At 46.1% G+C, this 23,323-nt stretch overlaps 9 protein-coding genes across 9 annotated transcripts; 6 read left to right on the top strand and 3 right to left on the bottom strand.

Moving 5' to 3' along the window:
• Positions 1-739: 739 nt before the first annotated feature.
• DFL_007913 (uncharacterized protein) lies at positions 740-2,067 on the top strand (the record flags this gene model as incomplete). The annotated part of the gene is made up of 4 exons (XM_067637568.1): positions 740-837; positions 903-1,253; positions 1,332-1,852; positions 1,904-2,067. 4 exons carry the CDS (start codon positions 740-742, stop codon positions 2,065-2,067), a joined length of 1,134 nt encoding a protein of 377 aa, XP_067489071.1.
• Positions 2,068-2,537: 470 nt separating this feature from the next.
• DFL_007912 (uncharacterized protein) lies at positions 2,538-2,938 on the bottom strand (the record flags this gene model as incomplete). Its single annotated transcript, XM_067637567.1, has 2 exons — positions 2,538-2,695; positions 2,767-2,938. The coding sequence occupies 2 exons, from the start codon at positions 2,936-2,938 to the stop codon at positions 2,538-2,540; spliced, it is 330 nt and encodes a 109-aa protein (XP_067489070.1).
• Positions 2,939-5,737: 2,799 nt separating this feature from the next.
• DFL_007911 (uncharacterized protein) lies at positions 5,738-8,383 on the top strand (the record flags this gene model as incomplete). The annotated part of the gene is made up of 5 exons (XM_067637566.1): positions 5,738-5,742; positions 5,876-5,946; positions 6,206-6,437; positions 6,538-8,099; positions 8,163-8,383. The coding sequence occupies 5 exons, from the start codon at positions 5,738-5,740 to the stop codon at positions 8,381-8,383; spliced, it is 2,091 nt and encodes a 696-aa protein (XP_067489069.1).
• Positions 8,384-9,433: 1,050 nt separating this feature from the next.
• Positions 9,434-11,791, top strand: DFL_007910 (uncharacterized protein; the record flags this gene model as incomplete). Its single annotated transcript, XM_067637565.1, has 1 exon — positions 9,434-11,791. One exon carries the CDS (start codon positions 9,434-9,436, stop codon positions 11,789-11,791), a length of 2,358 nt encoding a protein of 785 aa, XP_067489068.1.
• A 580-nt stretch (positions 11,792-12,371) lies between these two features.
• Positions 12,372-14,463, top strand: DFL_007909 (uncharacterized protein; the record flags this gene model as incomplete). Its single annotated transcript, XM_067637562.1, has 3 exons — positions 12,372-13,762; positions 14,327-14,389; positions 14,448-14,463. 3 exons carry the CDS (start codon positions 12,372-12,374, stop codon positions 14,461-14,463), a joined length of 1,470 nt encoding a protein of 489 aa, XP_067489067.1.
• Positions 14,464-14,470: 7 nt separating this feature from the next.
• DFL_007908 (uncharacterized protein) lies at positions 14,471-15,847 on the top strand (the record flags this gene model as incomplete). Its single annotated transcript, XM_067637561.1, has 1 exon — positions 14,471-15,847. One exon carries the CDS (start codon positions 14,471-14,473, stop codon positions 15,845-15,847), a length of 1,377 nt encoding a protein of 458 aa, XP_067489066.1.
• A 1,125-nt stretch (positions 15,848-16,972) lies between these two features.
• DFL_007907 (uncharacterized protein) lies at positions 16,973-17,473 on the top strand (the record flags this gene model as incomplete). The annotated part of the gene is made up of 1 exon (XM_067637560.1): positions 16,973-17,473. One exon carries the CDS (start codon positions 16,973-16,975, stop codon positions 17,471-17,473), a length of 501 nt encoding a protein of 166 aa, XP_067489065.1.
• Positions 17,474-17,679: 206 nt separating this feature from the next.
• On the bottom strand, positions 17,680-19,323 carry DFL_007906 (uncharacterized protein; the record flags this gene model as incomplete). Its single annotated transcript, XM_067637559.1, has 3 exons — positions 17,680-19,013; positions 19,088-19,175; positions 19,240-19,323. The coding sequence occupies 3 exons, from the start codon at positions 19,321-19,323 to the stop codon at positions 17,680-17,682; spliced, it is 1,506 nt and encodes a 501-aa protein (XP_067489064.1).
• A 649-nt stretch (positions 19,324-19,972) lies between these two features.
• On the bottom strand, positions 19,973-21,211 carry DFL_007905 (uncharacterized protein; the record flags this gene model as incomplete). Its single annotated transcript, XM_067637558.1, has 3 exons — positions 19,973-20,861; positions 20,941-21,025; positions 21,094-21,211. 3 exons carry the CDS (start codon positions 21,209-21,211, stop codon positions 19,973-19,975), a joined length of 1,092 nt encoding a protein of 363 aa, XP_067489063.1.
• Positions 21,212-23,323: the final 2,112 nt, after the last annotated feature.

The following is a 23,323-nucleotide window of genomic DNA, read 5'->3' as shown; positions in this document are numbered from 1 at the left end:
AATCGGAGCTTGACCGTTGTGGATTTAAAGTTGGCCTCTCGCCGTTTGGCCGGGCCTTTTTGAGCATTTCGGAGGGTCCTATCTTTAGTCTGATGGGATGGGCCTGGAACTGGGCCGTTATGTGAATTACCTAGAACCAGAAGGAAAGTGAGAAAAAGAAAAGAAAGTGAACGATACTACTATGTATGCTCAGGGGATCTGACCCAGTGCTTCTATGTCTTGGAATTTTTTCTAAAAATTCGCGATAACAGGAGAATATGGTGAAGTGACCTTTGGGATAAGGAAAGTAACCTTAACCTTCTCTGTTACCTGTAGGGTACCGTTATATTCCGGTGGAATTATATATATTGGCAGACCATCTTTTTGGATTTTTAGAGTGAAGGATCTATCTGGTTTATTCATTTTCGTTATTGGGGGTTTTATTATCTATCTGTCTATCTATCTATCCAGTTATCTTTGCTTACCGTCGCATATATCATTCTACTACGGACGGCTCTTTGTTGGATTTTTCGAACTGCGACACAAAGAACGCTAAGGCGAAAGAACCAAAGGGCCACGAGAGAGAAAGAGATAGATTTTATCATTTTTCAACGTCGAGGCGACATTACATTATTCTTATTTAGAACGGGTTTCTTTTATAGACTACTGGTTCCGATTGTTTCTTCGATTTATTCTTCTTCTTTTTTTCAGTTTAATATCTATTTTCAACAATTCGATTGAGCATCTTTCTTTCAACAAGATGACAATTACATACCCATCTTCTACACAACAGCCACAGCTCCCGTGGTGTCAAACACCATTGAAGCAGTCCAAGGCAATGAGCCTTGCTGCGGGATGGTAAGACTTTCACTATCAGAAACCATTACACCTAATACTAACCTTTGAAATAAATAAAAAAACAGCAAAGTCTTCATGAAACTGGAAAACCTCCAACCCTCCGGCTCCTACAAATCCCGCGGCATGGGGAACATGTACCTCCGCTCCCTCGCCTCTCTCCCAGACCCCAGCCGCGCCCGCTTCTACTGCTCCTCAGGCGGAAACGCCGGTCTTGCCGCCGCCACAGCTGGAAAAATGCTGGGAGTTCCAACAACAGTTGTAGTTTCCAAACGAACGAGCGAATTGATGAAGGATAAGATTAGGGATATGGACGCTGATGTTCATGTCTTTGGGGATGGATTGATCGAGGCGGACGAGTATATGAGGGAGGAGTTGATGAGTGTGGATGATGGGGCGGTTTATTGTCCGCCTTTTGAGTAAGAATCCCTCCCTTCCTTATCATACACTGCCCACAGGAGGAGAGTTTTTTTGGTAACGGAATGGTGGAATTATAGCCATCCATACGTCTGGGAAGGAAACTCAACCTTAGTCTCCGAACTCGCCGCCCAACTGCCCGAAGACCATCCGATCCCCGACGCCATAATCTTCTCCGTCGGCGGCGGCGGCCTCTTCAACGGAATAGTAGCTGGCATGAAAGCCCACGGCTGGGACTCCGTCCCCATCGTCGCCGTCGAAACCCGTGGTGCCGATTCGCTCGCCACATCAATGCTCCTCGACGAACACCACATGTTACCCGCCATAACTTCCCGAGCAACTAGTCTAGGTGCCAGAAGGGTTAGCAAACAAACTTGGGAATATGCTAGACACGGTGGGAGAGATGCGGGGTTGGATGTTAGGAGTGTGGTGCTGAGTGATGATGAGGCGTTGATGGGGTGTGTTAAACTTGCGGAGGATGAGAGGTTGTTGGTTGAGGATGCTTGTGGGGTTAGTGTCGCTACGGTTTATAATGGGGCGTTGAGGAGGGCGTGTCCGGAGTTGAGGGAGGATAGTTTGGTGGTTGTGATTGTTTGTGGTGGTATGTTTCTTTACAATTGATTTTATAGATGGGGTGCTAACGGAGTTTTAGGGTCGAATGTGACGGTGGAGATGTTAATGGAAGCGAAGGCGAAGAATCTTAACGTCGGGGATGCGACAATGACAACGGCGGAAGCTAAGAAGTCCGTCCCCAACACGGCCGCCAAACCCGACTCGATGGTCCTGGCGCTGGAAGATGGGAAGCAAGTAATTTAATGCCAGCATCATTACTATCGATCGAACGATTTCATAGATATATTAATTATTAGATTTCGAATTATCATGTCTGCCTTATCCACCGGACAAAGATCCAGGAAAGCAAAGGCAAAAACCGGGGGGAGGGGGGGGGTACTATAACGGCGTTTCTAAAATTTACTGCAATTGCAGGATATGTTTCATTCCGTTGACTTGATTTCATTAATCCGAGTTTTCTTTTTTCGCAATGCATGTATTGTACTTCTCTGCCGTCTTTATCCAGCGCTTTTAATAAACACTTCCATTGCAGTATGCAACCTACGTGTCTCCCACATCTAGACCGAACAAGTAAACATAACCATAATAGTATCGAATCGCGTCTTCGGCCCCCTTTCCCGTCCCGCCTTCCTCTTATTCGCCGGCTTCGTATCAAAATTTCCAAATCTATACTCACCCCGAAAAAACCCCTCTTACTTGCTGAGTAACACTTCTTACAATTCCAAGGCCATACGACCCCGTAGCTTCCTGGTATTAACGTTTGGAGTTGTATGATCTGGCCGTGGCGGTGGAGGACTATGCGAAAGTTCTGGAGAGTCGTGGATTGGGGAGATGGGTGTGCCTGAGGTGCTTACTTTCTTCTTTTGGCGGGCTGTTATAAATATTCATACAATTGATCAGATAATGGATGGGTTAATAGGATGGGTTGTAACAGGGGCCCACTTCTCATAGGCGCCGACTTGGACGGTGTAACATCGGGCCTAGTATTCGTAGACGATCTAGACTTCGTCTTTCGCGGGGTAGTTGTTTTTGGTGTTGAATATGAAGATTTTGTGATTCTGGATCTGGAGGGGCGAGATTTTAGGGTGGCTGAGCCCGTCCGTTTTGGGGACATCTTTTTGTTATTGTTTATTGCACGTGTGGAAAAGGTTATCGTTTGGTACGCATTGGTTTGTGTAAGTAGTTTAAAAGGAACAGGGTATTGTAATTGCGAAACGTATGGGGATGGTGAGACGGTATCGCGATGGTTTCGGCTGGCGGAGATGAAGTCCCGTGGGGTGGATAGAGGAAGAGGGAGGGAAATATCAGCGCAGTGGTAAATATGTCTCGAAATAGGATTTCCAGGATAGGCGTCTATGCGGATGGAGGATGCCATGTGACGGAGAATTATTTGCTATTTATGGAATTGCGGGCGACTACTTCGCTACTATACAGAGGTTCTACGTGAATTGTGCTCGTTATAGTTTATATTGCATATCGGTATTATCTATTGCGGTGAGGTATATTATAGATTTTGATATTGATAGTTGGGACCCTTCGAAGTTGATACTCTGTCAATTCGAGTTTTTGCGTTGTTGTGGTATTCCGGATCATACCGTGAGGCTTAGCTCCCAGGGCCCCACCGCAATTAAACATCCTGCGAGATGCCGTCAACGAAGGAACATGCGGACAGGGTCTTTTCTTCCATACATTTCGGTATCTTTATCTCCAAACCCCCCTATCAGAGTCGTATCCTAGTATTCAAGAGCTTAAAGTGGTTATATCGACCATTTACATCATAAGTGGCGAAAAAGATCTATAATTGACTTTTCTTTTCAATTGGTTTGTCTTAGCTTTCAGCACAAGAAAAATCTTCGGCTGGTTCCTTGGTGGTTCCTTGCAGGTGGTACTGGCCCGAAAAGTTGAGACAAAAATATGCTACCGTCTGGACTTGGGAGATTGAGAGGTGACATTTGAGCTTTAGAGTGTGGGTAAATATAGTATCTTAAGCTTGAGAAGGTCCCAGCTCTACCTTCCTTCTTCCTGGAGTATACCTCAACGCCTCCTTTGTCGGCGATGCCGTGTGGTCTGTCTTCCATATGTCTATGATCGCATTGATGGGAGAAGAAAATGGTGAATTTTGGGGAGATGTTGGGACTTGTTGGGCGTGCTGTGCAAATACTGGTTCCGGCAGGTTGAAACGAGGGCCTGCTTGCGGTTGATCGCGAGGTCGTCTTGTGGCCGATTGATCAAAGCTTGTTCGGCGAGGCTTCCCTCTTGGAAATGGATTCAGAGGGAGAACTCAATGGGATTGTCGATGCTAAAGATGAATAATATGCAGCTTGCAGAGGCGTTTACTGGGTTGTCTACAGATGGAATAGCAAAGCTGCGTGAGCGAGGGAGTGGCATGTGCGTGGCCGACTGCACACTGTCTGGAATGTGTGTATATCGGCTGGAATTTCACATGGAGGAGTCGATGCAGATGTCACCTAGGATTGGCCCCATTGCCTTGCCCATCAATATGGGGAGTATGATGGTTTTTTTTGGTTGTCTGCAAGTTTCCGTTCGCGAAGAAGTCTCGAAAAAGAAAAAAGGTGAACTTTTGTCCATTTCTTTTTGGGGTGGGGCCCAGGACCCCATGGCTCTGAAAATAGCAGTGTGCAATCTTGCTTCCTTGAGGAAAAAGAAAGAGTAAGTTTACGAGACAGCGGGCATCGGAATGTAGAGACGGTGGCATATGGGATGGGACAGTATAGTATTCTAGATGGGGTTCGCGCGGTTGGTGAAATGGGTATAAAGAGGGGAGGGGATGTCCCTGACTGATGTGAGATTATTTTTCATTCATTCAGCAGTACCAGTACGATCTTTTATGAGATATCGTGCAGACTAGTAACTATACTATTGTGTGCGCGAGACATAAGCGATCGGGGTAAGTTCGTTAGTTTGCATTCCTTACATTCCAATCGAATCCATTACATAAGGATATCTATAGCTCTATATCCAAAGTGCTCGAAGATAGAGGGAAGAGGAGGACACGGTATTCTATCCGATCGATTGAATTTGAATTTCTACGACTTTCCAGAGATATCTCCAGCTCCAGCTGTGCCAGTCAGATCAGCTCAGCTCAGCTTATAATCCGCCTTGGACTGTGGCTTTTCAGCCCGTATTCCTTTTCCCATTCCCGTTATTCCTTTCCTCTGCCGATTTAGTTAAAAATACCGAAGAAAAAGAATCCTATACTCCACAGAATATAGGTAAGAAATTGGAGAAGAAGAGGGGGGGGAGACAGCTGGGATAAAGGGAAACTTGTGGTTGCTTCGCTTGTCAGCCAGCCATCAGCCCTATCGGCTTCTAGCTATTGGACGAGGCAAGCTATCCACCAACGTGCCTGCTGGAGGCAATTGAATGGAACCTGGTGAAGCACTGGCTGTTTTATACAGAAACCCACTTGACTTCACCACCACCTGCCACTCTTGTTCTCTGCCCGTCTGTCGGTCTGCTTGCTAGGACAAAAGAGAGTGAGCAATCAAGAGACCCGTCATTTGCTTAGAAGAAGAAGGAGAAGCTGTATGGTCCAAAGCGTAAACAAGCTCCTCAGCTCGGCTATAAATTAGCTCCTCTCCTCCTGTCTTTTTACTCTCTTCCATTCCTTGATCTTATAGAAAGTTATCTCAGCTTGTTTTCTCAGCTGTTCTGCTTGACCTGAGGTAAACAGCTAACCAGTTGTGGTGCAGACCAGCCCGGAGCAACTGCCGCATAAAAACCGACTCGACCTGAACCAGCTAATCCCGGTCTCCTTCTCGTTCTCCTTCTCCCCGACTTTTCACCTGAACAAGAACAGGAACCTCCTCTTCATCTACTTGTTACTTGTTACCCCGCCGAACACGCTCCTCCGAACACCATTGTCTAATCTCATAATCATCAGCTAGTCAACATGTGGTATGTCTCCCAATTGTCCCGTCTGGAGCTTCAATTCGGCTGGAAATCACCGTTCACCGTCAATCGAACTGCTGTTCTGGTCTGCTACGCGTAGCTAGCTGATTGACTGACCGACTGGTTGACCGTCATGCAGTGGAATCTTTGGATACTTGAACTATCTCGTTGAACGAGACCGAAAGTTCATTCTCGAGTGTGTGCTCCAAGGTCGGTTCTAGCTCCCTCCCTTTTCTCGTCTTCACACCGCGATAGCTTCGAATCCACTGTACCACCAGCTCTACGGCTACGCATACATACACCTTGCTGGTGCTGGGCTGGCACTAGGCTGGTGCTTGGTGCTGGTGGCCGTGCCCCGCTATTCTAGGCGTGTCTGTGCTTGCACACCCTTGTGTGTTGTTACCGCCCAATGCCAAATACCGTGAATTCTCGGATGTATTAACCGGTGACTGACTGAAGAGAAAAACAGGTCTCTCGAGGCTCGAGTACAGAGGCTACGATTCCGCTGGTCTCGTTATCGACGGTGATAAGGAAGGCGAAACCTTCTCCTTCAAGGAAGTCGGCAAGGTCATCAAGCTCCGTCAACTTATCGAGGAGGCCAATCCCGACCCAGAGGCTACTTTTTTCTCCCACGCCGCTATTTCTCACACCCGTTGGGCCACCCACGGAAAGCCATCCCGTCTCAACTGCCATCCTCATAGGTAATTTTTAACCGAAACACGTGTAGAGGTAGCGGTAGAAATACCAGCTACTACACAACGATGTATAGCAAAACATGGTCTGACGGCTTGAACAAAACAGATCCGACCCAAATTTCGAATTCACCGTCGTCCACAACGGTATCATCACCAACTACAAGGAACTCAAGTCCGTTCTCGAGGCTAAAGGCCTCAAGTTCGAGACCGAAACCGATACCGAGTGTATTGCAAAGTTGGCCAAGTTCATTTACGATACAAACAATGGTATCGACTTTACCTCTCTCGCCAAAGCCGTTATTAAGGAGCTGGAAGGCGCTTTCGGTCTGCTGATTAAGTCGACTCACTTCCCGCATGAGGTCATCGCCGCCAGAAGGGGTTCCCCGCTCGTTATCGGTGTAAAGACAAGCAAGAAGCTTAAGGTCGACTTTGTTGATGTCGAATACTCCGAGCTAGAGGGTGCCGCCCTCTCCCCCGAAAAGGCCAGCCACAACCTCGCCGCCAAAAAATCAAACACCCTCCTCGCTCCTCCCGACAAGTCCCTCCTCCACAGGTCGCAATCTCGCGCGTTCCTCAGCGATAATGGCTTGCCCGAACCCGCCGAGTTCTTCCTCAGCTCCGATCCCTCCGCCATCATCGAACACACCAAGAAGGTTCTCTACCTCGAGGACGACGATATTGCTCACATCCACGAGGGTCAGCTCAACATCCATCGCATGAAGAAGGATGAAGGAACCACCAGTGCCGTTCGCAGCATCCAGACTCTCGAGATGGAGCTTCAGGAGATCATGAAGGGTAAATTCGAGCACTTCATGCAGAAGGAAATCTTTGAGCAGCCAGAGTCCGTCGTCAACACCATGCGTGGTCGTCTGGATCTCGAAAACAAGACGGTGACTCTCGGCGGACTTAGTAGATTTATTTCCACCATCAGACGTTGCCGACGGATCATTTTCATCGCATGCGGTACCTCCTATCACTCTTGCATGGCCGTCCGTGGTATCTTTGAAGAGTTGACCGAAATCCCCATCGCGGTTGAATTGGCTTCCGACTTTTTGGATCGACAGGCCCCCGTCTTCCGAGACGATACCTGCGTCTTCGTTTCGCAGTCCGGTGAGACCGCAGATTCCCTTATGGCTTTGAGATTCTGCTTGGAGAGGGGCGCTCTCTGCGTTGGCATTGTCAACGTTGTCGGTTCTTCCATCTCCCTGCTCACACATTGCGGTGTTCACATTAATGCTGGACCCGAGATCGGTGTTGCCTCGACTAAGGCGTACACATCTCAATACATCGCACTTGTCATGTTCGCGTTGAGCTTGAGCGAGGATCGAGCATCCAAGTCGAAGAGACGAGAGGAGATCATGGAAGGTCTTGGCCGTATTTCAGGACAGATAAAGACTCTCCTGGATCAGGATAATGCCATCAAGGAGATATGCAAGAGGTTCTTCCAAGGCCAGAAGTCGCTGTTGTTGTTGGGACGTGGCCACCAGTTCGCAACTGCACTTGAAGGTGCCTTGAAGATCAAGGAAATTTCGTACTTGCATTGCGAAGCCGTCATGTCCGGTGAATTGAAGCATGGTGTTTTGGCGCTCGTTGATGAGAACTTGCCGATCATCATGATTTTGACCAGGGATGATATCTTCGCCAAGTCGTTGAATGCTTACCAGCAGGGTATGTTTCTTTCCCCACCTCTTTTAGATGATGGAGTAAATGCTGACGAATCTTTGAATACAGTTATCGCCCGTGGCGGCCGTCCTATTGTGATATGCGCACAGGGAGACGAAGCCTTTGCCCTCGAGCAATGCGAGCGTATTGAGGTCCCCCAGACAGTCGATGTGCTACAGGGTATCCTGAACGTTCTTCCCCTGCAGCTGATTGCCTACTGGCTGGCTGTTCTTGAGGGCCTTAATGTGGACTTCCCCAGAAACTTGGCCAAGTCGGTTACTGTTGAGTAAAACTTTGATAAAAAGGAAATAAAGAAGGGAAATTGGTTTTTTTTTTCTGGTGTTCTTTTTTTGTGGAACGGAATATTGATTGCTGCAAGGAGATTTTTCGGTTATTATCTTTTTTTTATTTTTATATGGAGAATTCCTTTTTTTATTATTCTTGATTGTAATAAAAAAGAGATGAAGATGGGATGGTTAGAGGGCGATATGTTGGAAGGGTTTATTACTTACATTTTCGGTTCTTAGATGTACCTGTCAGCTTTAGAACGGGGAGGTTTGGAACGAATGAATAGAATCGATTGAACCGAGAGATATACTGAAGCTACCTGAGCGGTAGTCGTGCCGAGATGGTGATGATGGTAGCTTGCTGGGAAGCTTGCTCGCTTGGCTCTCATGTGAAATATTATAGTTGGGTGTGAGCTGTGTCATTGAGAATCTTGTGCACGAACAACCATACGGCTCGGTACTCGCATGCGCTTCGAAACCTCCAGGGCTAGTATTAAAATATTATTCGTCCATGGACACCAAAATTTTCTAGATGACTCTTTTTCACAACAACCGGGAGCTGGGGATCCACTTTTTCATCCTTGTTACGGGCATCGAAGGAGTCGTTTCGGTTTATTCATTGAATGGGATATGCATGATGCTTGTACGTACATATTTGCGGACCAAGGTTTGTACGCGGGCGAATTAGGATCCGGTGAGCCTGGATCCTTTTGACAGCTCCCTCCCCACCTTTTGGATTCGTATACGCGAATCCTACGTACGGATAGCTGGTTCTTTGTCTAATTTTTTCTTACTTTCTTATGCGCTTTTTGAATTGTTTGGATCGAATCGGCAATCGAGGGGCTATTTTTTGCTGACGGGGCTTTCTCTGTATTTTGCCCGCCCCTCCTCTGTTAGTATAAATTTCTGGATTTTTGGGAGCCTTGATTTCTTGTTATCTTTTGATTTTGATCTTGTCTATAGTAACGTTAAGATGTTCTAAAGTATCCTTATCCTTTTGAATTTCTTCTATAAAAAAAAAACAATTTCGTACAACCAGCTTTGTTTTCCACAATGTCGACGTCTACGAACGAGGCTACACCGGTAGCTACAGCCGAAAACGAGGCCGCAACTGCTGCAGCTATACCTATACCTCCAGTTTCAAATGAAACGGTACTACCATCAGTTGAAAACGGGGCTGTAGTTTCTACAAATGATACTCTAGCCTCGACAAGTTCAAGGTCTTCAACTTTTACGAATGATACTTCGTCCTCTACGTCTATAAACGAGGCTCTTCCTCCTAGTGATAGCAGCACCCCTTCACCATCCACAGACCAAGGCCGTATTGCACCCTCGACAATAAATGAAGTCATACCTTCACCCGAACTCCAAGATGAACGCGAAGGTCGTCCTTCTACTTCCTCTTCGTCCAGTGTAGAAGGAAACGGACACGAAGATCGTCCTTCCACTTCCTCCTCATCGGGGGTAGATGCCACTATTTTGCATGATACTCCAACGTCGAGTGAGCCTTCTACGCCTTCTATGAGGGAGATTACGGTGTTAGAGGGAGAGGGTGTGGAGCGGATTGTTGGTAGAGAGGAGGTTCCTAACGAGGTCGTCGAGGCAGTTGCTGTGGAAAATATAACTGGAGTTGCAGAGGAGGGTGTATTACCGGCTGTGGAGGAGAATGCGGCATTAACTACTGAGGAGGGCGTGGGAGTAGTTATTGATGATGTAGCACCGGTAGCGATTCCAGAGGAGGCTGCACGGGTAGCCGCAGAAGGCAATGAAACGGCGGTTGCAGGTGGAGAGGAAGCTGCGGTACCAGTTGAAAATAATGCTGCGGCGCTGGTTGAAAACGATCCACCAGTCCCGGGTGAAAACGATCCCGCCGCACCAGCACCCGTCGAGAACGAAGCTCCACCTGCAGAACCAGCAAGAGATGATACCGCCCAGCCACCTCAAACCGAAACAAACGATGCCACCCCACCGGAAGAAGCACCCGCAGAGCCCGAACCGGAACCTGAACCCCAATGGGTCTACGACCCCGAAAAGCCCACCACAATCCTCGCCATCCCCCCCGAAATCGTCTTGCACACCCTGGACTTCCTCCCCCTCTACAACATGAAAGAATTCTCCCTCTGCTCCAAACGCTGCCATTCCCTCGCTATCCGTCGAATCTTCAAACACATCAACATCACTTATGATGCACTAAAAGCCTTTCAAAAGGGTGGAAGCTTACATCACATCGCTGATGCAGTATTTGGGATTGTGATACGGACGAGGTTTTTGAGGACTGCGAGTGCGTTGTGCACATTTATGAGGGAGTGTATGTATGCAACTAGAGAAGATGGGGAGGAAGGAGGGTTGGGAGTTTTTAAAGCTGCCAGGAGGGTAAAGGTTAGTTACGGACAAATACGCTACGACAGAACAAGTGCTGTTGTCAACACCGGCCCATTGGATTCGCTCAGTGCCTTAGACACACGGTTTATCAAAGCCATATTTTTATCGTTAAGAAAACTGGGCTTTTGGAAGAGAATCCGGTGGGTTGATTTCGTGATAAAACTATGGGAAGACCGTCACGGAGTCTTTGATGAACCCGTGGAAGAAGGGTCAGAAATAAAACCGGAGGATAAACTGAGTTATTTATCCGAAGAAGAGGAAAAATTTTTGGAGAATATCTTGGAATTCGGAAGGGATGATTATGACGGTGTAAAAGATATGGTGGCTGTTGCACCGGGGTTAAGGGATGTTAGGCTTATTCACTTCAAGCCTAGGAGGAGAGTTACATATCGCAGAAAGGTTGATATATTTGAGGTTCTGGCGTGTATGGGCGGGAAACCGGATAAAGTGGTGCTGGAGTATATCTCCGCCGGGGAGTCCATTGATCTCGTCCCATCGGGTAGGATGGATGAGGTTAGGGTTCAAAGAGGGGTAGAGGAGATATGGGTCAACATGGCTTCCTTCGATGTCCCCGGGTTTATGGAAGAGATCGGAAGAAGGTTTGTGGATTTGAAATCATTGTTACTAGTTGTCACCACAGCCGGTGGAGAAGGGTATTTAGTACCTGCCAAGGGGGTATCGGCGGGTTGGAGAAGAGGGGTATTGGAAAAAATGGAGAAGATTAAGGGACTCAAGACGTTTATGATACCGGTTAGGGTGGGGCAGGAGGGGGAGAATATTAGTACCGGGAGGAGGAAGGAGCTAGGAGAGGTTCCTAAGGATATTATTGAGAGACTGGCGGAGTTGGTGATTTATTGGATTGAGAATGGAGCGGATGGGTTGGAGAAGGTGGTTTTTGAGAGGAAGGAGTTGGAGGATGAAGTTGATTCTGCGGTGGGGCCTGGGTGGGTTTGTAGGGTTAGGTGGGAGAACAGGAGGCCGAAGTTGGAGTGGACGGTTGAGAATACTTCGGTTGGGATAAGTACGTAGTACAAGTAAGTAGCCCCGAGGTCAGATAAGTAGTCATTGTGGAATCGTGTGAATTCTTGCATCTTATAATTGCATTGCGTATGGTTTCTAAGCTGAATGAGTCGATTATACCGTTAGTAAGTGGATATGTTAGCCTGGCATTTGGATATCCGCTCTTGTGCATTCTATGGTCATTACTTCTTTCACTTTATGATATAGAGACAACATATCAAAGCATTAATTAGTCTCGAGGCCAGGGCGCTCTCTATTAGAATAGACATGAGAGGACGACCGCGATTCTGAGTTGTCAATGTTGTAAAATGGTTCGCTTTTGTCGCTAGAGGCTTCGCGAAGTACGAGGTTGTTTCTCAAACCCCTCGGCTTCAGACGCGCCTAGGCTCCATCGTTCGCTCTTCGTTCCTGTTGTCTATCTCGATAGTTAGGTCGTCCCGCGTGGCTATAAGCAGGGGTGCCCTATGAGACTATTGAATCTCGACCTGGCCACCTGCCCTTGAAATTTCTAGCATCATACGTTAATACCCGCTTTCCATATAACTTTGCTTCCTCAGTTACCGATTACAAAATCTATCAATTACGTAAAATGTCCGCGCAAGTATCTTTCAGCTCGATACCACCCGAACTCTTTCTTTCCATTGTCTCGTATCTACCCGTCAAGGATATAAGAAACCTCTCTCTGACCTTAAAATCATTTCGCGTTCTCGCTATCCACCGCCTCTTCCGTAGCGTCAGGCTCTATCCGGAATCAATCGTAGCCTTTCAACGCGGTGGCAGCCTCGGTCAATTAGGAGGGCTTGTCCAACATCTCACTTTGGACACCGCAAATAGTGGGATCGGAGGTTACGATGCTATTTGCACCTTTACCCGTGCCTGTATCGAAGGCACCGATCTTGATAGCACGTTTCCCAATGTCACATCTCTCAAGATCGTGTTCTCACCGGAGACGAACGCACCCTCCGCAACCTTCGATATGGACAAACGAATCCTGGGGTCAACTCTTCTGGGATTCTCCAGGTTTTCATTGTATAAAAAACTCAAAAGTTTAACTCTGGAAATCGACTTTCCGGGGGAAGGGGGTATCAACCCAACTGTTGAGTTTGATACAGATATTGCTTCGTTCTACCAAATGTCGAATGAGAATTGGGAGTTCGTAATCCTCTGTATGGAGGGTGAAGAATGGCTGGATCCCTGGGGAGACAGCGACGACTTATTTCCAACTTCTTTGAAGGAGTTGAGGGTGGTTACTCCACCTGGAAAACGCTACAATATCCATTTCCCCGACCCCATAGGATTCGGAATATTCGGCGCCGCAGCGAGTTCAACCGCAAAATCTCTGGAGAAGCTAGAAGTTTCGGCGGTCCCGCCGATTTTTTTCTCCAATGATTATCGCCGGTATTCGGTTTTTCCGGAAGTTGTATATTCGAATGTTAAAGATTTCTCGTTGGAGATTGATACGGAATATTATATTCCCCATCTCATGGAGGTGGTGAGGAAGGTTCCGAATGTGGAGCGGTTTGAATTGATTTTTTCGAGTTCGACTGGTCTTCATATTCCGGCGAGGAGGGAAGTACTAACCAGAAAATTCACGGAATTGACCAGAATGTCCAAACTAAAAACGGTGATTATCGAAGCACCCATGAGAGACGAAATCACAAATCTCCACACAACTAGATCTAGAAGAGGAACAAGAAATGAATCTCATCCTGCAGATAAATTATCCATCGGTGTGGTGATAGAAGCGGTAACCTTTTGGTTAAATTCTGGGATGGATAAGTTGGAGAGCGTGGAGTTTAGACTTTATTCTATACCGAAGAATAGGTTGCGGGATAGATTTGAAATGTTAGAGCTATGGGGTGATGTTGTGAGGGAGGGGACAACTTGGAGGTTGGAGTGGAAGAGTTTGAAGAGGAATTTCGAGAATGGGAGGGTGGTTGAGGGGAAGTTTAGTTCACCACCGGATTTTGATAGGGAGCGGTATATTGCTACCGGGTCAAGTTAAAGAGGAGTATGTTATATAATCCGTATAATCGATTTAAAGCATCGATACTTACTCCACCGGCATGGAGAGCATAGCTTTAAAGGGGTTTGCGCAGATAACTTCAAATCTTTTAGTATCACCAAGTTTGTCTCAACTACTTCAATATAGTATTATAGCGACGCGACAGGATAAATCGTGTCCCAGCAAACCCTATATTGGCCACCTTGATGAACTGCATCGCCCTATGTGCATACTCACTTCTAATACCGCCTCAATCTGGATCGAACGCTACAATACCGTATTCTAAAGAAAAGTCTGTCTTAATACCGTATCAATAATGAATTTCAATCGAGTCTCGAAGCCAGCCACCAGAATCCCTCTAAGCTGTGCGTATCCCGTTAAATCATGGCTCTCGTTGTATGGGATGGACAAGGAGTCTTGATCTGTGTTGCGTCGCGTCGTAATTTAACACGCGTTCGAGCTTATCTCTTTCTTGTGTTACAATACGTCGATGCCCAGACTCGACTCGGATCCTTCTCAAACTGACTTGCTGCTTCCAGATGCACTTCGATTCATAACCTAGATTCCACCAAAACGGAGAGTTCGATTCGACACGAATACCTGTAGGTACCGCTTTCTTATTTAGACAATTTCTAGACTTGATAGCTTACAAGAACTTAGGCTCTTAACTGCCTAGGTTCTCGATGTCGGAAGCTAGCTCACCGCCATGCTCCCCATTTCAACAGCTGACGTTGGATGAATCGGGAATATCCGAGATCGAGGCTAGCGGACCAGATGCTGTCCCAAACATCCAATCCATTCCATTAGAGCTCCGTCTCTCAATACTATCACATCTCGAGATCAAACAAGTCAAGCAATTCTCACTATGTTCAAAGGCTTGCCGCACAACCAGTCTCCCAATTCTCTACCGCCGTCTTAATCTATCATATGTCTACAACGACACAATAGACCGTGCTATCACGCCCACACCCACAGCTCGTCTGGATCTAATCAGAGCAGCATTCGTTAATCCGGAGGGTAGTCTGCATAAGCTCCAGGATGTTGTTCGTCATGTAACCATTGATACCGAGAATCTACCTGGTTTCAATAACATCGTTACCTATTATCGTGGTTGGGTATCGCTTCTACCTCTGTTTCCGGCTCTCAATAGCATCAAGATACTTTACTACAGTCCCTCGGCGAGTGCATTTTTTCCGAGTTACGAATTCGATACGCGTCTGTTCAACGGCGCTTGTTCAAGACTTATGGAAACGTGCCCAAGTTATCGAACACTCAAATTTTTACACGTCAAAACATCAGAGTATCGCTTTACGGACCCAGTGGTATTTCCGAAGCCTATAAGGATAGAGTCTCTATCCGACGAGGATGAAATATTTATGGGTCTTAACCCTGGAGAAAGTGCTCTTAAATATGCAACGCCGGATACGATTCCATGTCCTCAAGCACTCGAGGAAGCATACTTCGATCTCGACTTTCGATCAGAACCTCGTGAAAATGTTATTGATCCAAAGTTATTCACAAGGTTTTCCACGGCTACATTGAAAAAACTGGGAATTTGGCTAGACTTGCACGGAGATAGGGGGCAATACCGACCGCTTTTCCCAGAAGGAATAGATTTGACACGAATTACGGATTTGGGTATATGCCTCGACTTTTTGAACTTTCTAATTTATTTCTACGAGCTGGAAACGAGACTTCCGAACGTGGAGAACTTGAGTCTGTATGTCGACAAAGGGTCCGAAGGAGGGTTTTGGGAAGAAGAAGCAATAAAAGCTTATGGAAGGATCGTGGGTGCATGGACGAGGACTTTGAAAAAGATGAGAGTTCCATGGTTTACAGTAGGTGGGGAGTTTGAGAGAGAGGATGGTCGGACTAGAAGGATTAGATCATGGTTTGAGACGAATGAATCTTCTAAATTAGAAACAGTTGTCTTGGTTAAAGAGACGCCGGAGGATTGGTTTGAGGCTGTGGATTGTTCGATCACTAGCACCGGGTCAGGGAGAGAGATAAAATGGTCGGAGATTTATTTGGCGGGGAAACTACCGCTTGATGGACTATAGTCTGGCGAAAATTTAAACACCTACTCCGCCGAGAATACGAACAGCCAGCTCCTAGATTTTGTATTCAATCGTCTGAGGCCCTTCTAGACGTTTAGAGCGGCCGGGGCACCCGAGCTCCGAGACCTCGAGAGCGGGGTCTTTTCAGCTAATAAAGCTACCCTGTTCAACTAACAGGGATACAGGGGTTTGGAGCTCCAAGCTATTGTCTGACAGAACCGAACTACCATAGTAGGATCACAATGCAGGGCGTTCAAGGTGTCTGAACTTCATCAAAATGACACTGCATAGCTCCTCAACCCGATTTTTCTTATGAACTCTGTAGTCTCCCAACTTATTATCACTTACCATAAAATGTCTCCACCCGCGGTCGTCTCAGTCGAACTCCTTCCAACAGAACTAGTCTTCCGAATCCTCTCAGATTTGCCACTCGAGGACCTCAAGAACTTCTCCCTGTGTTCTAGACCCTGCCGCACAAAATCGCTTCCAATACTTTTCGATCATATCAAATCAAACCTTAACCGAACCGAACTTATAACCGTATTCTTCGCTTTCAAAGATGAAGGCCCCTTGGCTCATATCCGTTCAAATATTAAGCGTACAACACTCTACGCCTCCACCAGCAGTATAAATGACATAATTGGAGGCTATAGAGTATTCACTGAATCGGCCCACCTTTTTAATTCCCTCGCAAAAATACACCTCGGGATCAATGTTCCTACCAATTTCTTGGAATATTACCCGGACTTTTGCCAGCGGCTTTTTCACATGATTTTTCGCCGTTTGGGAGAGGGTGGTCCGGCGTATTACACGTTAAAACAGGTTTCCCTAGTAATACGAGTACTAGGATGCGGAATAGGTCTACGCCCGTCAGAGAGTACACGGGGGTATTTAAATAAAGAAAGTAGGGACTTTCTTGAACTCCCATCGGCCAATGTCGATGGAATTTCACTTCCCGCCCCCTTGGTGGGGAACTACTTCCCACCTAATCTCGAAGAATTATATTTCGATTACGCACCATATCAAACTTCTCTGGGACCATTATATCCATTGTCAAGTGTCCTAACCGCCAGGGAAACACTGAAAAGTGTCTATTTAAATATAGTACAGCTAAACGGAAACCGACGTATGGAAGACTACGGATTCCCCGATGGAGAATTTCCAAATGTCAAGACACTCCGAGTTCACCCTCATTTCCTATACGACGGTGCAAAGTTATTTAAGCCATTAGTAAAACTATTCCCGAATGTCGAAAATCTGGCTATCTACATCGCACATCAAATGTTTGTTGGAAACCGATTGGTATACGTCGAACATTACGATTCAATCTCACTGTTTCAAAAGGTCAAGGATATAAGAACTTTTTGGCCGGAAGATTATGATTATGAACATGGATCTGAGTTTTTGTCGCCATGGCGGCTGGAGGGTATTGTGAAAGGGTGGGCAAAGAATGCGAGGGTGCTGGAGAAAGTGGTGTTTGTGAGGAGTACGCCCAAGTGGAGGTGTGGTGGAACGGATACGATGGAGGCCATTAGAGTTAGAGTTGAGTGGGTGGGTGGGGAGTGTGAAACAAAATGTCTTTGGTCGGAACGGTATAAAGCAGAGAGATTGGAGTTTGATGTGGATTAGACTGGATATAGGATGCCTGGAGATTATATACATGGATATCGATATATATATATGTATGTATGTATGTATGTATGTATGTATGTATGTATGTATGTATGTATTTATGTATGTACAAATGGAATGATTTTATAGCTCTCATTTCGGGGAGCCGGCCGGTTAAGCTCCTCTTTTGAAAGCTGCCCCCTCACTCATTGATACCATGCAAGCTAATATAAACCTGGAACTTTGGGTCCTCCTGGCAATAGCGTTCCGAACACGTTTCTCGGATCATACTGTCTCTTAACGGATTGTAGTCGTCGAATACTCTCCGTGCCATAACCCGCCATAAGGCTTTGCTTAGGCCCTGCATAATTCAAATACTCAAAGTTGGACAACTTTTTAGCATCCTTTGCCACCTTCTCAAACAGCGTAATAACCCTAGTGGCAAAATCTGCCATCGTCTCATCGTCCATGGCCGACGTCCAATGCGGCTGCACCCACAGAATGATAACCGGCTCAGTAAGACCCATCGAATTACCACCTTTTGCGTTCCCTGCTACAATCCACTTCTTCCCAATAGGTTGGAATAGTAAATCCGCCTTGAAACCTTCCACATTCTTATATTCTTCCGCTGTTTTAATCCAAATGCTCTGAAACTGCTTCAACAGACGAGCATCAGGAAGAATCGATATCGTCTGCCGAGTAGTACGGCCTCCAGGCTTTTGGATTTCAGCCAGAAAATGGCCATGGCTACCTAGAGTTCCATTTCGCCCCATAACTTGGGCACCGGAAGAAGGAATCGTCCCATCCATAAATGGAGCCAACACCTTTGGAGGGTTGGATAAATCCATGACATCCGTATAGATCAGACTGGCTGCGTTCTCGACGGAGAAGGCTCCATTCTTAACACTTAGAAAAGAAATGAAAAGTATTTGGCTTTTTGGGTCCTCTCCTTTCAGGCAATATTGATAAGCTGCGTTAATGAATGCGTCATAGGAGGATGCTGGAAATCCTACGTATGCGCTGTTGACAGGATTCGATTTGACGGTGTCTAGAGTGAACCCAGTGACAACCCCAAAGTTCGAGGAACCACCTTTAAATGCACGGAAAAGTTCCTTATTCTCATACCTATTCGCATGAAGGACCCTTCCCTCCGCAGTAACGACTTCAAAATCTCGTACATTATCAACAGCCCACCCATATTGATCTGCCAAATAGCTGATCCCGCCATTTACTAAAAACCCTCCGACTCCAACATCAGAGTTTTGAGCACCAACAACGGTGACACCATGCGGTTCGACAATGTCATACACTTTTCTCCATCGGTTTCCGGATCCTACGAATACGGAATTTGAAGATGGGTTGTAGACGACTTTGTTTAGGTTGCTTAGGGAAAGGAGGATTCCGTTGTCTATGGAGGCCCAGCCGGCGTTGTAGTGGTGCCCGCCGCTACGGATGGCGAATTTGCAGGAATGGCGGGTGAAGAGCTTGATTGCGCGGGAGATGTCTGAGGTATCGGATGGGGTGAAGATGCAGGAAGGGGTTTGTTGGGATGTTGGAGCTAGTGAAGAGAAAAAAAGTTATGTTAGTTATGGCTGTGTATTTCAAGAATGACGAGACATCATCCAATCGTACCAAAGTAAGTGTTTAGTACTTCGTATTCTGAAGTCTGTGGATAAACCACTTTTTCTCCTCCTCGAAACTCGGCATCTAAGAGATTACACTGTGGCGATAGCAAATATGAGTAAGGAGCTAGTTGAAATCTTAGGGACTTAAAAAATACTTACACATTTTGAAGTGGGCAACGGTGTACCAGACGCCTGAAGTATCAGGGAAGAACCCAACAAGATGGACGCGAATGATAACGCCATTATTTCAGATTAAAGTCAAACTGTCGATAACCGTGTACAAGGTGTCGTGGGTATGACGGCTAGTCTATATATACTCCCAGTAACGAAGAAGGCGGCAATGGCTTCACCCTTTGAATCGAGAAACGGATGCATTATAAATACGTGTTAATTCGTAAGCCCCCTTGCTTAAAATCCAACGCAGGAAAGGAAGTTTTATTGACAAGGAAGGCGGCGGTTACATATTTTATATCCATTATGCCCGCTGTCCAGGATTTCACACAACTGCCCGATTTGGCAGGCGTGTACTAGTAGATACCTTGACACTCGGTAACACAGATATCCGGGCCGGGCGATTATGCTCAGGCACCAAATCTCCATCTGAGAAACCGATAAAATCAATGGAGGCGGCAGTTGCTATGAATCTGTCTTCAAAGTTATCAATATGGTGAGATGGTCAAGATATGAGATTCATTCAAAGGTCATATTATAATGTGTTTGTTTTAGGAGTACATATTATCCCAGTCATCCGAGTATATCGATCCATATTAAGTCCCCGACCGAAGGTGTAGAGTACACGACAATGTAGTATGCTAGCCTCTTGTCATGAAATACTAGCAGTTAAACAAAGCTTAGTAACTAAATAATGGGCTACCATATTGATCTGATAACCTTAGCTCAGAGCAACAGCTATTACTTGGAAGTCTTCAATATAGCCGACCGGAATCGTGGCGCCTTCTTTGAGAATTCGGAAAGTAAGGCTGGAGCCACCAGTGAGGCTAAGGAACAGCCTTGTCCTATCTAGTGGACCATCGGTCGTGCTGGGGGACTTGCAAGAAATGCTGGAATCGGGGTTGATGCTGCAAGAAACGGGGAAATTGTTCGTGGGTATTGACCCAGTACCAGGATCAGTGATCAATTCTAAGAAACTAGCGTTCTCGGAGCCAGGAGCTGACGCTCCAGACTGTCTCGCAACAAGGAGTTTTCCGTCAATGGTGGTCTTTCCATTCGGGCCAATAATAATTTCAGGAGCATTTGCAATGGGACTGGCAGTAGGGGCGACGAGGGTTCCGGTGACAGCAGGATAAGAGCTCGATGCAAGGAATTTGCCTCCATTAGCGGAAGCGGGGCCGCTGATCGAAGCCTTCAATTTATACGCCGTTTCTGTTTCTGTGGGAGTTTCTATTGCCGTTGTCCCTGGACTTGGGAGCGTTTCTGTTACAGTTGTAGTACCCGATGCCAGAATTAATGGTTCGCCGGCAGTGACTCCCACACAACTACAGGCGCTAACGTATCTATCCGTGGCGAGCCTAGTACCTAGCTGGGTACAGCTCTTGACAATATAATCTGGCGGTGTGTTTGTGATTGTTGTCGAAGCTGGTTCTTCGTCACGCTTGATCTTTTTGATCTTCTTGAGACCTTTTTTATTTGGCTGGAAATATTCGATAGCGCGCTTTTTTTGTGTAACAACTGGAGGTGGTGCGCTAAAGTTCTCGGTGATGGTTATAGTTGTGGTATCTGCAGTACTTGTAAAGAGTGTGTGTTCTGTTTCGGTTGTCGTTCTTTATGTAATATTGAAAGTATTAGCTAGGAATTTAGACTAAAAGTCATTAACGAAGGTTCAAGTTGGCTTTATCTTACACTGAAGGGGGTATAATGGTAGTTCGGAGGTAAGAAGTACAATCCGCGAAACCGGAACGGGTTGGGAGGTTAGTGGCAATGATATCTAAACGTACGCCGCACCTATGGTTAGTTCTGCCTATAGGAATATTAGGGAGTTCTAATTATACTAACTTCTAAGGCAATAATCGAAGTCGCATTTGGGATTGACGCTTGTGATCACAACCGCAGATGCAACGGTCGCGAGACCAGCGAAAGTAATGAGATACTTCATTTCGTAATAGTTGTACATAGGACCTATTCAATGGGAGGCTAAAATAAATTGGCCGTTGAACAGAAATTGCCCTGAACGATGAAGAAGGGGAAAACACCCTCTAGCGGCGGGGATCCTTTCTTTATATCTTCATGGTGAGATTGATTGATTGCGCTGCCGCCTTACATGCCGTACAGGTGAGGTTTGGTTTGGAGCCCAACCCATTTCATTTCCACAACTTCCGAGTCTCAGTCAGCCGCTAGTAATTTGAATCCGTCTTAATTCACGAGGATATATCCGTCGGTGGGTCTCGAAAGGGTAAGTTCTGTTCTCCTACGGATTTCGGGCTAGCGGCCTTGGTGTGGCTTAAGCCACGCATAATCCAAAGCAGCACAAGTCAGGTGCGGCACGTTCTTATGATAAAATCGCTGTATTATGAAGACAAAGATGCCATCAAGAAATGGAAATATGGCGTCCATACACTTGCCTGATCATAGAATCGGAACGTTGTGTAAAAACCGCCCTGAATTATATCTCTGAGGCTCCCTTTTCAGTAGAGGAATTGGCAGAAAGGGGAAGGATACAGACAAGTTTAAGGTTTTTTTGCTTTGTGTTGAAAAGAAAAATACCACAAATGAGGTTGGTTCATGCGGCAACCATGCGGCTTCGAGACATACATCTCCACGGCCTGGATTCTGAGTACTGACTGCATCTTGTTGTTAACATTCGAATTCCATAATTATAAACCTATCAGGATAACAAACCAAATCTACTTAAAAGGCTGAAGACAAGAAAAGAGCAAAAATTACTCTCTGCCCGCAATGCATTATTTAGTCAGAAAAATATTTTGATTTAAACTAAAAAATTAATTACACTAGACCTTTCGTAACGCCGGTCAGGTTCGGACGGTTATTTCTCCACATGTGGTTATCGTAACGTCTGATTAAAAAACCGCTATTAGGAGGCTGGAGTTGAATTTTCCTGTCCCCCTTGGCAGTTTGCCGTGATGGTAATCCTGGATGATAATATCCTCGCTGTATAGGCCCCTATGAGATTCAAGCTATGATCCCGCAATTTTTAGCTGCGCGGTTTTTGGAGTATTTGTCCTACTCTAAAGATGTTTCTATTATCTTACTTGGTATCGATGCCTTTTAGTCTCGAGAAACTTCACCGTGCATTTTACTAGGCACAATTCCAGCTCGAAAGGGGCGTTGGTCTTTTCGCAACTATTTTTAGATCAAGAAGCTGCTGCGCTGCAGCAATCTATATCGCCACCTCCTCTTGGATCCATTTATCGCCGCCCACTATATCTTTCTTTTCCTATAGCTCTAATGAGTCTCGGCTCTAGAGCTACAATGCTATACGGTAGATGAACATATTCCAACACAGTAGAATTTGTAGATGATGCCCTTGGAAGTAGTCTAGAAGATGTCTCAGAAACTACGTTCCAGAACACCCCGCCCCCAATATTTAGTCAAGGGTTGATCTTTCCCCAGGACCTTTTGATACTCTCTAGCCGGTGAAAGTCTAAAATGTGATCACTTTACTAGTCTTGCATTCAGAGCTGCAGTCAACGTTCGGTTCCTTGCTTGGCTTAGTATTCAGTTAGTATGTTATCATAGCTCGCTTGTGAACGTTTTAGCCTCTCCGATAAAATGGTTCAGCTCAGATATTTTTCTCTCCACACATTGCAAAGAATTCTAGGATTACACAGCACCCAGCTCTACAGCTGTCACTCTGTCTATATTCATACGATGATACTCAATTGGTCGCTAGTTTGCAATACTAATTGCAGGTGTTCTTCTGGACAGGCAAATGACAGTGAATTCCGAGATGATTCGGGTTTTAGAGCATAAGATATCTGCACATAGATGGGCCGAGATATGTAGTATGTCGATTTAGCACCGATGACCTAGGCTAAGGAAGACGGTTTGTCATAAGTTATCCCCTTTTCAAGGAAAATATCCGGTCGGCTCGGAGGCGTGCCTTGTAAGAAAATACAGGATTGGGACAAGAGCCCCACTGTGGGGGCGCTAAAATACGCTAGCTTGTCCCACCACGCCGCCGCATCGCTGGTTTTAAATTGCGGCATTCCTGCAAGCGGCAACTAGTGCGACGATATATCGAAAGCACCCTCACGATCGAAAAGAT

Source organism: Arthrobotrys flagrans, assembly GCF_004000055.1.
Source record: "Arthrobotrys flagrans strain CBS H-5679 chromosome Unknown unitig_8, whole genome shotgun sequence".
Classification (NCBI taxonomy): Eukaryota; Fungi; Ascomycota; class Orbiliomycetes; order Orbiliales; family Orbiliaceae; genus Arthrobotrys; species Arthrobotrys flagrans.
Note: the sequence above shows the minus strand (reverse complement) of the source record. Positions and strands in the feature narration are given on the sequence as shown.